Source organism: Aotus nancymaae, unplaced genomic scaffold (assembly GCF_030222135.1).
Source record: "Aotus nancymaae isolate 86718 unplaced genomic scaffold, 86718_ANA_hifiasm-v0.15.2.pri h1tg000010l, whole genome shotgun sequence".
Taxonomy (NCBI): domain Eukaryota; kingdom Metazoa; phylum Chordata; class Mammalia; order Primates; family Aotidae; genus Aotus; species Aotus nancymaae.
In genome coordinates this window covers 70,892,608-70,906,287 of record NW_026988421.1, presented here as the reverse complement: position 1 = coordinate 70,906,287, position 13,680 = coordinate 70,892,608, and the positions used below count along the sequence as shown (strand labels likewise).

At 54.3% G+C, this 13,680-nt stretch overlaps 1 protein-coding gene across 1 annotated transcript in view; it reads left to right on the top strand.

Annotated features, from left to right (window-relative positions):
* Positions 1-13,680, top strand: part of ZCCHC24 (zinc finger CCHC-type containing 24) — a 63,748-nt gene that overhangs the window by 38,286 nt on the left and 11,782 nt on the right. Inside the window, exon 3 of the mRNA XM_012466276.3 lies at positions 13,150-13,314. Within this exon, the coding sequence (XP_012321699.1) occupies positions 13,150-13,314 (165 nt within the window). The remainder of the gene's footprint in view (positions 1-13,149; positions 13,315-13,680) is intronic.

Below are 13,680 nucleotides of genomic sequence, written 5' to 3'. Positions count from 1 at the left end.
GTGGGTGCCAAGGCAAACATCAGTGGTGGAGGTGGGGGCAGGAGGTGCCTGCAGGCTCTGTGTTCCTTTGCCTTCCTGAACAGACTGGCCTGGAGCCCCTGAGCAGCCAGGCCTCCTGCTCCATGATCATTGTTCCCGGTGATAGTTTCCAGATGCTGAGGAGTCACAGGTTTGGGGCTGGGCCAGGAGAGCCAGGCCAGCCCTCTCCAGCACCCCGCCGCCACCGACACCACCGTGGGTCCTGCTTTTCAAGAGATGGCTCAGGTTCTCAGGCCCTTCCCAAACCTATTGATTCTGAGCCTCTGGGGCTGGGGCAGCAGTGTGCAATATACCAATGCCCCGATGGTCCTGTGCGTGCTCTTGAGCATGAAGAACAGCACATACTCTAGAAGCAGGAGTTTGGGAGTCTGCAATCAGAAAGATGAGCACAGCTGTGTGGCTTCAGAGCAAGCCTTTGCTTCCTGCTGGGGAACGTGGACTGGCGCTCCCAGCCCCGTGTGTGGTATGATTACTGTGCGATGGTCAGCCCGGCTCCCACGCCACTGAGTGCCCCTCTGGGACAGGCACTCCTTGGGGACAGGTCTGCACCCTGGCTGGTGCTCCACCCCATCAGCACTTTAAAGGCGCTGGCTCGGACCCTAGCAAAGAGGCCATGTGTGTGCACACAGGTTGCAGAGTGTGTGTCCAACTTGCCTTCAGCAGGTGTGGAGGGGGCCCTGAGGTGGCCTAAGGGCCCTGGGGCACAGACAGTGACAAGATGAGCCCTGGGGTGAGGGGGCAGAGACCAGAAGGGTCCCTGCAGGCAGAGCAGTCAAGGAGGCTTCTAGGAGGAAGTGCCGCTTCCACTGGATTTGGTTGGGAGACAGGGTGTGCCAGGTAGTGAGACCGGGGTGTGCAAAGGTGGGTGTGAAAACAACTACCACCAGCCAGCCCCTTCTCCTTCTCCTCCCTGCTCAGGGCACCAGCAGGATTATTGTCATGTGGGGCTGTCCACAGACAAGGGCAAGGAGAAGGTCAGAGCTCAAGGCCATGCAGGAGGCATGTGGTGTTGGCAGCAGTGGGCCAAGCCTGGGTTCGGATCCCAGCTCTGTTGTTTCCTGGCTATGTGACCTCGGGCAAACCTCTTAACCTCTCTGTGCCTTGGATTCCTCCTCTGTAGGGGTTATAGGGAAGAAGGAATGGCTGGTGAAGGGAACCCCACACATAGCAGGAGCTGTGAGGGTTTTAGGGCCTGGGAACCTGGGGCTCAGGCAGGGGAAGTAACCATTTGGGGACACGCCATCATTCTGCTTCCTGCAGAGCTTCCTGCACAGAGCAGCCTTGCCTTTGGGGACAGTGGAGAAAGGTCAGTTTGACAACGTCTTTCCAGCCCCTTGGTGAAGAAGTAGGGTCAGCCAGGGTGGGAAATGTGAGGCTTCCTTCCGCCCTGCGATCCCCTGGAAAAGTCACATGAGAGCAGCTCTTTCTCTGCAGAGGCCCCACCTCCAGCTGAAGAACCCTGTGAGGGCTGTGCTGCCCGTATAGCAATCCGCAGTGACCACAAGGGCCTCGCACATGTATGCACGTGCACAAACACATTATATGCACCTGCACCCCCTCCATACGGCTGGTTCTCTCATTTCCAACACCAACCAACACTGTGGAACCACAGGAAGAGCTGGCAGATGCCTACACTGGCCTCAGAAGCCCCTTAACTTCTGCTCTGCCTGGTTAAAGTTGCCACAGGTGTCCTTTGTACCTGTCCATGGCCTCCCTCAGCGATGAGGGAATTGGGTAACAGCGAGAAAGACCATGGTTCAAAGCCTGCTGCTTATTTGCTCTGTGACCTTGGACAGGTGGCTTAACCTCTCTTGGCCTCCATCTCCTCACCTGGAAGTGGGATCACAATGAAGCTACCTACAGGTTCTGTGGGTAGCCAGCCCCAGCCTGGGGACACTCAGCACTGTCAGCCCTTGTCTGTGGTTGTGACAGTCTCCTAAGCACTGTGAGCGCCAGCGTTCACCCAGAGATGGAAAGTTTGCTTCTCTTTCTACCCCCAACTGGCCAGATGAGGAGATCGAATCCCAGAGAGAGGAGATGATTTATGTGAGGGTTTTGCGAGGCTGGAAGTCAGGCCCGCAGCCTCTTGCCAGGCAGCCATGGGGGCCCCAGCCCCCAGGCTCCTGCCAGAGTGGCCCCAAACTGCTGACTTCAGCATTTCACTGGCCAGGGCAGATCAGATTTCTTTTCTGGCACTTGGCCACCCTGCACACCCTTCCCCCATCGCTATTTTGAGCTGAGCTCCCCTGTCCCCTCCTCCCAGGGTTGTGGCCCTCACACCCAAAGCCTCAGTCCAGTCTGAGGCCTTCCCACCTCTTGACCTACCACTTTCCCTCCAGCCAGGAAAGGCCAGGCGGGTCATGGCCATGTCTAGCCAGGCCTTGCCAGGGACGGCTTCAGACATACAGCCAGGGGCCAGCTGCCCTATGCAGGTGGCACTGCTAGCTTAAGACAGACACCCAGGATGTTCAGCGCAGCCTGAGAGGACATCCTGGGAGCGGACAGAGCCCACAGCAGGATCAGCCCCGGCATTGCCACCTCCTACCCATGCGACCTCCGCCCTGTCCTCAACTCCACTGTCCACCTGACACCTCACCCTTTGTAGACACTGCCACTCCCGGTGTCCCCTCCACTGCTGATGGATTCTGAGCCCCAGCATGGGCCTACTGCTCCCAGAGAAGTGAGAGGTGTGGAGAGCACTCCTGACCATAGCACAGAGAGGCTTGTGGGAAACAAGATGACAGTTTGGGGAATTTCTTTTAAATTTGGGATGAAATCTGAGTTTGGCAAGCTGGAGTCTGGGTCAAGGCAGGACATGACCTAGGACAGATCATGTCTCTTGCCTCTCCTGGAGCCAAGCGAGTGGTGCAGGCCACAAAGCCCCCTGGAAGTTCGGGGAAGCGGGTCCCCTGGAAGTTTGAGGAGCAGGACTTCTCCAGGGCCTGGGTTCTTGGCACCGCGCCAGCCAGCCTGGGACTCGGCAGTGTGGTGAGCTCCTGAGGAGGACGTTAGCCCTCTCTGGGCCAGGGAGATCAGGGTGCCCTGGAGCTTGCTCTTGAAGGGTGCATGATCGTTCACTGGTAAAGTGTTGGGTACAGGGAACAGCAGGATAAAGGCCCAGACGGGCAGAATGCCACTTGCAGGGAGTGACTTTTCTTTGAGTGTAAGTGCTGCTGGTGGAAGGTCAGCTGGAGCCAGAGGGGGAAGGGACCCGAATGCCTTGTGTGTTTTGTCTCAGCTCTGTGGTGAGGCCCAAATCTGAAGCGGGCCTTCCTTTAAGTATTTGGGGAGACTCCGCCTGGCTCACCTGGGGCAGTGACTGCAGCAGGAGAGAGGGCTGCAGTCAGAAGAAAGGTCTCACTGAGCAAACGGGACCCAAAGAGGGATGTGCCAGACCTGGCAACGAATGGTTTTCAAACTCGAGAGTCCCCTCCAGCCATCAGCGGACCACAGGCTGCTTGCAAATCTTCCATCCACCCACCAGGGCAGCCAGCAATCCCTGTCTCTGCAGTGGCGGAGGAAACCTCTGTCTTTTGCAATCCCTGTGATTCGGAAGCTTTCCACCCCTCTGGACCGGCCCCTCTTCCCCTCCCGCGCCGCCGCTCTGATCCGTGTGGTTTGCTAAGGGAGGAAAGCCAGAGCAGGAAACAGATAACTTAGGGAGTGGCTGTTCATGTGATTAAAATGTCTTTGCTTTCCAAAAAGTTTTGCCTGAGATTACTTCAAATCGCCTGGCTGGGGTGGGATTTGGAGAGGGGGGGTTCTGCTGCTTTTTGGGCAGCGGCTCCTCAGGGCCGGGCACAGGGCCTAGAGGCACAGGGTGTTGGGGGTACGGGTGTTGGGGGCATGGAGTGCGGGGGGCATGGGGTGTTGGGGGGCTTGGCACCTCTCTGGGTCCTGGGGGCGCTCCTTGGTCTCTGTGGGTTCCATCACCCCACAGTTCTCTGTCCTCCCCACTTTTGGTTTGTTTCTCCATCGTGTCTGGCCTCTCCTGGGCACCCTGCTGCCCCCTCTGCCCTCATCTGCTCTGAGGGGCGCTCCCCCACTCCCCGCCCCTCATTCCTGACGCTGTGCTCGCTCCAGTCTCTCCAGGGTCTCGCCTCATCCCTCTGTCCCCCGCTTGTTTTCTCCTATCTCCCTTCCCTCCTCCCCACACCCCCACTCCATGCCCCCCTCCCCAGGGTTTTCCTGAGGCCTTTTCCTGTCCCTGTGAAAGCTCCCATTGTTCCCTGCACTTTGACAAACCCTAGTGTTGTGGAATCAGGATGGCATTTTTGCGGTGGCTTTGGGCTGGGAACGGGGGTGGGAGGGGTGACAAGAGGCCAGGCCTTCTGGGCCCATGCTGGGCTGCCACAGGAACCCAGAAGAGGGGAGGGGGCCCTGGGCAAGGAGGCCAGGACGGCTGTGCGCAGACAAGGAGGCCCTTGAGGCTCCAGAGGAAGCCCCGGGTGGCCTCTTGCCGCGTCCTTCCTCCCTCCCAGCATCCTGCAGGCCGCAGCCCAGCCCACCTGTCCCTCTGGCTGCCTGCTTCCTCTGGGGCCTCCATGGAGCCTGCAGCTGCCTGGACCAGGCTGCAGGGACACGGCCCTCCCACCTGCCTCCCTCGGCCGTGCATGTGGACATGTGAGTGTGGGGGTCTTTGGCTGGTCCCTAAAGCAGTGCCACAGAGCACAGAGGGGAAGAAAAGCCAGGGGCTCGACACTTGGCAGACTCGCTGCCCCTGTCTCGAGCCTCAGTTTCCTCATCTGTCATTAGGGTTAAGGGTGCTGATTTCATGAGGCTGTGGTGGTGATCAGAGATAACTTCGTGTGTCATGCATAGGTCCCTTGCCTGTCACTTGGGAGGCCTGTAGCCTCTGCCTGAGGGCATGAGTCCAAGCATGTTTTCACAGGTGTGAGTCCTGGGAGTGTGTGACCTGGGAGTGTGTGACCGGGGGAGTTCATGACTGGTATGGGCCACAGTTGGTGAAAGGGTCACAGGGCTGACCTCTTTGGAAAGCCTTGGACTGAGAGCTCCATGAAGATAGGGCATTCTTCATCTGTCTTGTTTCTGCATTCCTGGAATTTTCCACAGAGCCTGGTGCAGAGTGGGTGCTCCATGTAAATTAGGTGAACAAATGAATATTGAGGTAGTGGCTGGGGTCAGAGGTCAGAGGTGGGGCTGTGTTCCTAGGAGCAGGCTTTTTTTTAAATTTTCTCTCAGCCATTTCATGGAGAGGCTGAGCATTCAGTGGAAGGTGTCATTTTGGAGTCAGCGATTGGGTTTAAGTTTCGGCTCCACAGCTGTGTGGGCTTGAGCAGGCTGCTTGGCCTCTCTGTGCCTCAGTTTGCTCTCCTGTCAAATGAAAGGGCTCTGGATAGTCAGGTCAGAAAGTGTGTGGTATATTGTAGGTGCTCATTGAATGCTAGTGTCCCCAGCTCCACCAGAACAGTCCCCTCACATGGAAGATATAAAAACCGAGGCTCTGAGACAGGCGTGGGAGAGCCAGGGCCCATCCTGGGCCTCTGACCTCTATCCCCAGTTTACTCCGCGCTGCCCCAGGCTCAAAGAAAGACACGAGGGAGAGTGACAAGGGAGCTTCTGCCTCCTCCGGCAAGGGCCTCCAGGAAGGTCCTGGGCTGGGTCCGTGGCTAGCCCTGAGCCCACTCTGTGCACTAGTTGCCCTGCCCCTGTGGCCTCTGTTTCTGCATCAGTGGAAAGTCCTTCTCGAACTCCCAGGGCCACCTCAGTGGCCAGGCTGCAGGAAAGCACTCAGACTGGGCAGACGGGGCAGGACAGGGGCCGGCAGGCAGCCCATCTGTTCTTTATTTCCTCCCCCTGCTCCTCTTGGCTCCAGCCAGAGCCTCTCAGCTGGACGCACGGTGGGGCCGGCCTTGTGCTGCATGGGAGGGTAGAGCGTGAGTGGGCTGCCAGGCACACGCTGAGTTATGGGCCTCCTGGGAGCCCAACGACCCTGCCCAGTGGTCAGTCCCGCCTCTCATTCTAGAGATGGGAAAACTGAGGCCCGGAGATGGGGAGGGAGCCCCCAGCATGCCTGGACCCACGAAAGCAGCAGCTCCTTCCCGTTTGTCTGCAGCCCAGCTTTGTGGGTCTCTTCGTGTAGTCCTGGCATGCTGCATAGCAGTTTAGAAAGAGGGCCATTAGGTGGCTTGGGCTCAGATCTAGACTGCCCCATTTCCTGGCGGCGTAGCTTGGGCAAGCTGTGTAAGCTCTTCATGCGTCAGTGTCCTCATCTGAAAGCTGGGACTAACCTTACTTAGCTCATGGGTGGTTGTCAGGACACAAAGACTGCCTGGCCCTGACCAGAAATGCCCAATGATGAAGCAACAGTGATTTCTCCATCCCAGGGCTTGGCAAGGCACAGGCCTGTGCCCCTGTGCGGATGGGGGTGGCAAGGCCAGGTGTGGAGGTGAGGCGCATACCTCAGGCTGGGAGGCATGGAGGCCTATAGCTGGGCCCATATCCAGAGAGCAGAGGCCGTGCATCCCGGGGCAGAGTGCAGCCTGGAGTTGTGGTGTGTAGGGTACAGCCTGAGGCTCTCAGCACCCACCCTGCTCCCCTCCCGGTCCCCGTGATTCTCTGTCGCAACAACCAAAGGCCACAATGTCACCTCAGTGCAAAAGGGATTCATCGTCTACAAGGGGTGGGGGGAATCAAACTTCACCCTAAGGATCACTCACTCGTGGTGGGACTTCAGGCAGCTGGGGAGGAGTGAGCAGTCGGGCTCTGTTGTCACGTGACAGTGTATGGACATGTCTGACTTCCCTTAAAATGGAAGGAGCAGAAGGGACCCAGGGTTGGGGAGTGCATTCCATGGTTAGGGGGCAGGGTAGCTCTATGGACATGAGCATGATCCAACAGAATCAACAGCCTGTGGCCAGCCAGTGCCCGGGCCTCAGGGTCCACACCTGCAGGGGCAGGAGTGTGGCCAGAGCCACCGTCTCTGTGGGGTTCCCACCACCTTGGGAAAACATAGTGCGCCCCCTAGGGGGCAGGAGGGGCCTGCGGGCCAGGGAGTGGGCTGGCTACTATCTTCTTCCAAGTCATACCCATGCGTTAAAGGCAATTCATTCATTAAGACAGAGCGTAAGCTGCAGAAATAAGGTCATCAACAGTCCTGTCTCTGAGCCCTTGCGGCGGCTGTCCTGCCAGTCCCGCTCTTGTGCAGCGGCTGTCTTTGGTTGCTTATCCTGCTCTCTTTATAATTATTTTCCCAAACCCCTAACAAAAATCATTATAACTATTTCACTGGCTTTGTTTTCATTCCTCCAAAGGGTGTAACGTAATTTAGGGAACCCTAAACATAATTCATTGTCGTTGAATGTCTCACTCGTTCCAGATTTTCATTGTCTTAACTCGCGCTGTAATGGACATCTTTGAACACCCCTTTGGTCCGCATGTCTGATTATTTCCTTGGGATAGCTGCCCAGAGATGGATTTGCTTAGGATAAGGAATGCACTTTTTTTTTTTTTAAGTTTGAAGGCTTATAGAAATTTAAAGTTGTCCTGTAGAAGCAGTAGGAAAATATATCTGTCCAGCCCCCACCCCAGCAGCATCTCAGAGAGCTTGTCTCCACATCTGCCTGGTTGGCCTTGACCAGCTGCAGGGGTTGGGAGGATTGTAGAGTTGCAGTTCCCCTGGAGTCACCAGATCCACCTGCCTGACCAGGGCAAAGGTCCCCTCAGCAGCCCCCCTGATACTTGTTCACTTAGCCTCTGCTTACATAACCCCAGGAGAAGGGAGCTCACCACCTCCCAGCCAACCTCAAGAGATCTCACGCAGGGATGGGAAGAAAACACTGAACCGTTCTGAAGAAATGTCCAGAGAGTGTCAACCTCCTCCACATCTCTTCCCCAGCGCCTGGCTTGCCTGGGGGGCCCCTCCCACTTCCCCACAGGGCGCTGCCTTCTCTGCTCCTTGGCTTGGCTCCTCCTTCCCACCCCCACACCGCAGCTGCAGCTTCCCACTTCCCACGCTGCCCTCCTGTGGCGATCCCAGCCCCAGTCTGAAAGTCAGAGGATCCGTCCCTCCCTCCAGCTCAGTCAGATTTACCGTGTGTCCTTGAGTGCGTCCCCTTGCCTCTCTGGTCCCCAGAGGGCCTGTCTGTGCTACAAGGGGAGGTTTCTGAGCTCCAGTGAGCTTTGCCCAGGTTCCTGGCAGATGTGAGACCCCAGAGGGGTACGTGCGGGGGACCTGGGTCAGGAGAGCCTGGTCAGGCCTGGCATCCTTCCCAGCCGGGCGGGTGGTGGCCCCGCAGTGCTGTCAGCAGTTACCGTCTGTTTCTTGCTGAAGTTGATGAAAAGAGGCCGTGCCTTTCTGGGAGGAGGCAGGGCGAGTGTGTGGGGGGTAGAGAAGCCTTTGTTCTGTTAGAAATTCCTTCTCCCCGTGGCCCTGCCCTCATTTGTAAGCATAAACAATGTTAGGACTGAGCCCTTCCAGGAAGTGGCTCCTCACTGCTGAGAGCTGCCCACAGTCCCCTCTCCTCTCCATCCACTGCCCTGCAGGCCACCTCTACCCTCTGATCTGCAGGAGGTCACAGCCAACACCTGACACTGGACTGGGCTGAGCTGGAGGCCCTAGAGATTTTCTTATAAAATTCCTGCTAGGGGTGTCTCTCCCGACCAGCACAGGCCTCCATCACGGTGGGGACAACTTTGGGGGTGACAGACAGAAGAGGTGAGTCAAGTGTGGCCTTGTGGAAGGGCCTGTTGGGCCTAGTCTGCTGCCCTTCACACATTGAAGGCCTGGGAGGGATATTTGGCAAGTCCTACCCCTTCCCTGTGTTTCAGTTTCACCATCTGTTAAATGGGTTGATAGTGTTCCCTGCCCCACAGGATTCTGGGAGAGTTGATGGGCTGTGAAGCCCTGAGCATAAAGCCCAGCACACAGGCGGTGCCACACGAATGCCATTTCTCTTTCCTCTTTCCTCACCTTCTGCCAGCAGTGACTCCCCACCCAGAGCTTCCACAGCATGCTCCTTCCATGAGAATTGTAGAAAGCAAAGATGCCTAATGCTGTTTCTTCTTTTGCTTACCAGCTTCTTCCCCATTCCAGGGATAGACAGCTACCCAGATGTCCCTCCCAGGCCTCCCTCCCATCTCTGGAACTTTCCTCCCGGGACTAATGCCCATTGACCTCAGCCCTAGCCACTGCAACACCTCAGACACCTCCCCTCCCTCTCTTAGTGCAGGCAAGGAAGGAGAAAATCATCCTGAAATAGCTAATGGTGACTGAGCACTTGCCATGTGCCAACCACTGAGCTGAGACATTTACATGCATGAATGTGTCATATCCCAACAGCCCCGGGAAGCAGGCTCTTTATCATCATCCTGGTTTCCAGATGAGGAAACCAAGGCACAGAGAGGTTGAGTAACATGGCGAGGAACTCCCCCGGATAGTCACAGGCAGAGCCAGATGTCATTGCAAGCATCTGGCTTTGGAGACCACAATTTGAGTCGTATCCCATGTGATAGCGTGTTGGAGCCGGGCCCTCCCAGCGCCTGGCCTGACAGCAGCTGTGGGAATGGTGCTTTGAGGATGTCTGGTCCTGCAGAAGGCTGGGGCCCGTCCCTTGCCTGCCAAGCAGCTCACACGCCCTGACGGACAGTTCCAGACGGCTGCTTTTCTAATTACATGGTGCGTCCGTGCTTCCTGGCTCACCCCTCGCTCTTCTCTTTCATCTTCCTGTTCCCTTCGGTTCACACATGGTGTCTCCTTTATCTGTGTGGGTTTCCTACCCATTCATTTCTGAAGCAGGGGCTCTGGGAACAAATTCTCAGAGTCCACCCCACTCCCCATGCTTCGCTCTGCCCAGTGTCCTGGGATGACTTGACCTTTGCCCCAACTGTGTGAGGCCAGGCACCAGGTCCTGTGAGCTCTCTGAGCTAAGAGGCCTGCAGAACCAGATCCAGAGTGGGCCTGGCTGGTGGCAGTCCCCAAATTCCCACCTTCAATCAAGGAGTGTCAGACCTCAGCATCGGGGAGGCACCCAAGCCTGCCCCCTCGTCCCCTCTGAAGATATAGATGCTTCTGAGGATGGAGACATGGAGGAGTGAGTTCATCTGGTGCTTTATTTCAGATGATGGAAAATGGGGGGGGTGGTAGAGGGGGTGGCTTGGAAGCCACAGGCCCCGGGTGAAAAATAAGGTGGCACCAGAGACAGTCAGAAGGACACCCACTAACTTGAGACCAACAGAGCTCAGTGTGCCTTCGGAGGCACACATTGACCCCTGTTACAAACTGACTGGCCCCAGGCCCTGGCTGCCCGCTGAGCACTCCCCTGGATGTGGCTGACCCCTCTCTCTGATCTGACCAGGGCTGAGGGCAGCCCTGCCCTGGAGCTCAGGCCGAACCTTCTCCCAAGAATGTTACAGCTGCCAGGAAGGCCACCGAGGATCCAAAGACGTGAGGCAGCGGGCCCAGGAGATCAGGGTGGTGTTGGTGTCACTTTCTAACTTTAGATTTGCACACTCAGCACATATGTCCCCTCTTAGTGTTTTGCCTGAAATTCTAGCAGGCTATCACCAAATGGTAGTAATGGTGCCTGGGAAAAAGAGGCATGATTACTAAAGGAAGCAACTATGTACCAATTTCAGATACCACTTTTTGTTCTACATTAATAAATAATAATACTCGCACTAATATTCCTGTTTTGCCTTCTGCGTGCCAGGCACTGTTCTCAATGTTTTGCATCTAATCCTCAGTTCGTTTAATCCTCAGAACAGTCTTATATGGTAGTTACTGTCATCATCCTTGTGAAGTAATAGGACCTGGATCCAGAGTGTGTGCCCTTAACCATTATGCACCACTTCATAAATGGGCAGTTCCCCAAGGAAAGTTACTATGGAAGCCCAGCCCTTCTTTAACGTAATGGCATATGAATTCCCTGGGGCTCTTGTTAAAATGCTGCTCTAATTCTGCAGATCCTAGGTGGGGCTTGAGACTCTACATTTCTAACAAGCTGGTGGTGCTGTCGCTGCTATGGTGACCATACTTTGAATAGCCACCATGGAGAGCTTACGTTTAAGCTTCTGCAACTCAAAGCCTGCGAGGGCCTAGGAGAGAACGTAAATTCAGCTGTAGCTGGTGGGAGCAGAGGCGACGCGGAGGAAGCACGTGCATGCAAGCCGATGGGGTAGCCACTCCTCAGCCTCAGCCAGCAAGGATTCGAGACCTGTGTGGTCGCATTTCTGTGTGAATCTCCCATGTGCAACTATTAGGGTAACTCATTCAACTTTTAAAAACACTTGCAGCTTGTACGTGAATGTTCATAATAGCATTATTCATAATAGCCAAACTTGAGAAACAGCCCCAGTGTCTATCATCTGATAAAAGGGCTAAGAAAACATGGCATATCCATACAGTGGAATATTATTTGGCAACAAAAAGGAATAAAGTGCTGACATACGCTGTAGCGTGAACAAACCTTGAAAACATGACACTAAGTGAAGCCAGACACAAAAGGACAAATGTTGTATGTTTCTGCTTAGATGAAATACCTAGAATGGGAAAATCCAGACAGACAGTACATTAGTGGCTGCCTAGGACTGTGTGAGGTAAGGAGGTGGGAGTAGGATGGAGAAGGACTATTACTAAGTATAGGGCTACTTTTGGGGGGCAATAAAAGTATTCTAAAATTAGATTGTGGTGATTGTAGAACTCTGTGAATATACTTAAAACCAATTAATTTGTCCACTTTAAATGGGCGAAATGTAGGATGCATGAATTATATCTCAGTAAAGCTGTTAAAATAACACTGCATGGGAGACAGCTAGTTTCTTTCATATATAAAATGCAGTTACAAATCAACAAGAAAAATATTAGGCAACTCCCTCAGGAAAAAGGAATCACAAAGAGTATGAACGAATAGTTCACAAAGGAAACACAAGTGATTCTTAAATGAATGGAAAATTCACCCTTGCTCATAATAAAAGACATACAAGTCAAAGCTTCTCTGAGAAGATTTTCTAGCTTTTAGATTGGTAATAAGGAAAACTCTGTTGATGCTGATATGGAATGTTAAGTTGGGATACCTGCAGCATGTGGGGAGAGGCACTGGCAATTTGATCTATAAAAATTAGTGGTGCTCATACCTGCTGACCCAGCAATTTCACTTTTATATTCACAAATATACTCACACATGTGCAAAATGATACATATACAACGTTACTCATTATAGCATTGTTTGTAATAGTGGAAGAACAGAAACAACCTAGATGTTCTGAAATAGTGACTGGTCAGTGCACTATGGAGCTTGCATGGACTCATACTGTGTGCAGCTGTTAAAAGAATACAGTAGCTCTATTTGTACTGATGTAGGGAAAACTCGAAGATATATTATTCAGTAAAAAACAGTAGCCAGGCATGGCTGTATGCACCTGTAGTCCCAGCTACTCAGGAGGCTGAGGGAGGAGGATCCCTTGAGCCCGGGAGTTTGAGTCCAGCCTGGTCAATATATTGAGACCCTGTCTCAAAAAAATAAAATAATATAATATAATTTTTTAAAACAGAAGATGCAGAACCAGAAAGATGCAGAACCAGATGGATAATCTGTTTCCATTTTCATGAGGGAAAAGAATGTTTGTACAAATGTGTATGTCATGTGCATCTGTAAACGCAGGGCCCGCCCTAGGAGTGGTATCAGGGAAACTTGATTGCCTCCTAGTAGGGGAGCTGGCTGCGCGCGGGGAGGAGGAAGACTCATCTTCACTGCCACCAGTTTCCATGCTTGGATTGCCTCTTCAATGTCCTTAAAACACACTTCTGGGTGGGCCAGAGTGCCTGTGTGCAGGACCATGAGACCAGCTGCCCTTGAGGACATGTGAGTTAAGGAAGTAATTTCCAGACTCCATTGAGTACTTTACTCCTTAAATCTAGAAGAGACGTGCGCCACCCACCACCACCTCTGTTTTCTGTCCCCCATGTGTCTCCCAGCCTTGGGACTCCTGTCTGTTCTCTGGGTGCCACTCTGGTGTTATCTAGACTGAGGACAGAAGGTGCCTACACACATGGACACAGGACATGAGGACAGAGGCGGAGGCCAGGGGAACCCTGTGGGGCATCATGTTGACCTCTGCACCCCAATCCTGTGTTTGCTTCCTGCCCTGTAGGCACGTCCCAAAGGTGAGGGCCTGACGCCGTACCAGGGCAAAAAACGCTGCTTCGGCGAGTACAAGTGTCCCAAGTGCAAGAGAAAATGGATGAGCGGGAACTCCTGGGCCAACATGGGGCAGGAGTGTATCAAGTGCCACATCAACGTGTACCCGCACAAGCAGGTGAGCCAGGCGGGTGGGGGCCTTCTCGGAGGGCGACTTTTCCCTTACCGGTGGGGCCTCAGTTTACTCCCTCCTACGAGGGAGATCTGTCTAAATTGGCCCTTTCTTTCCCTGTCTCATCTGAAATGTGGGAGGGGAAGGGAAGGGAAGGGAAGGAGGATGATGGGGAAACTGCATCGAAATCTTGAGACCAGAGAACCCCGGGGAATTGTACAGCTAGTGAATGGGGCATGCTGTTGTGAGACAGAGATGCAAGGACAACAGGAAACAGCAGAAAACTCGAATTTCCTTCCTTGATCCATCCGGTCGTCAGCCAGTGTCAACAGGGAGGCTGTGTGCACCAGGCCCGGGCATGTGGGAGGGGCG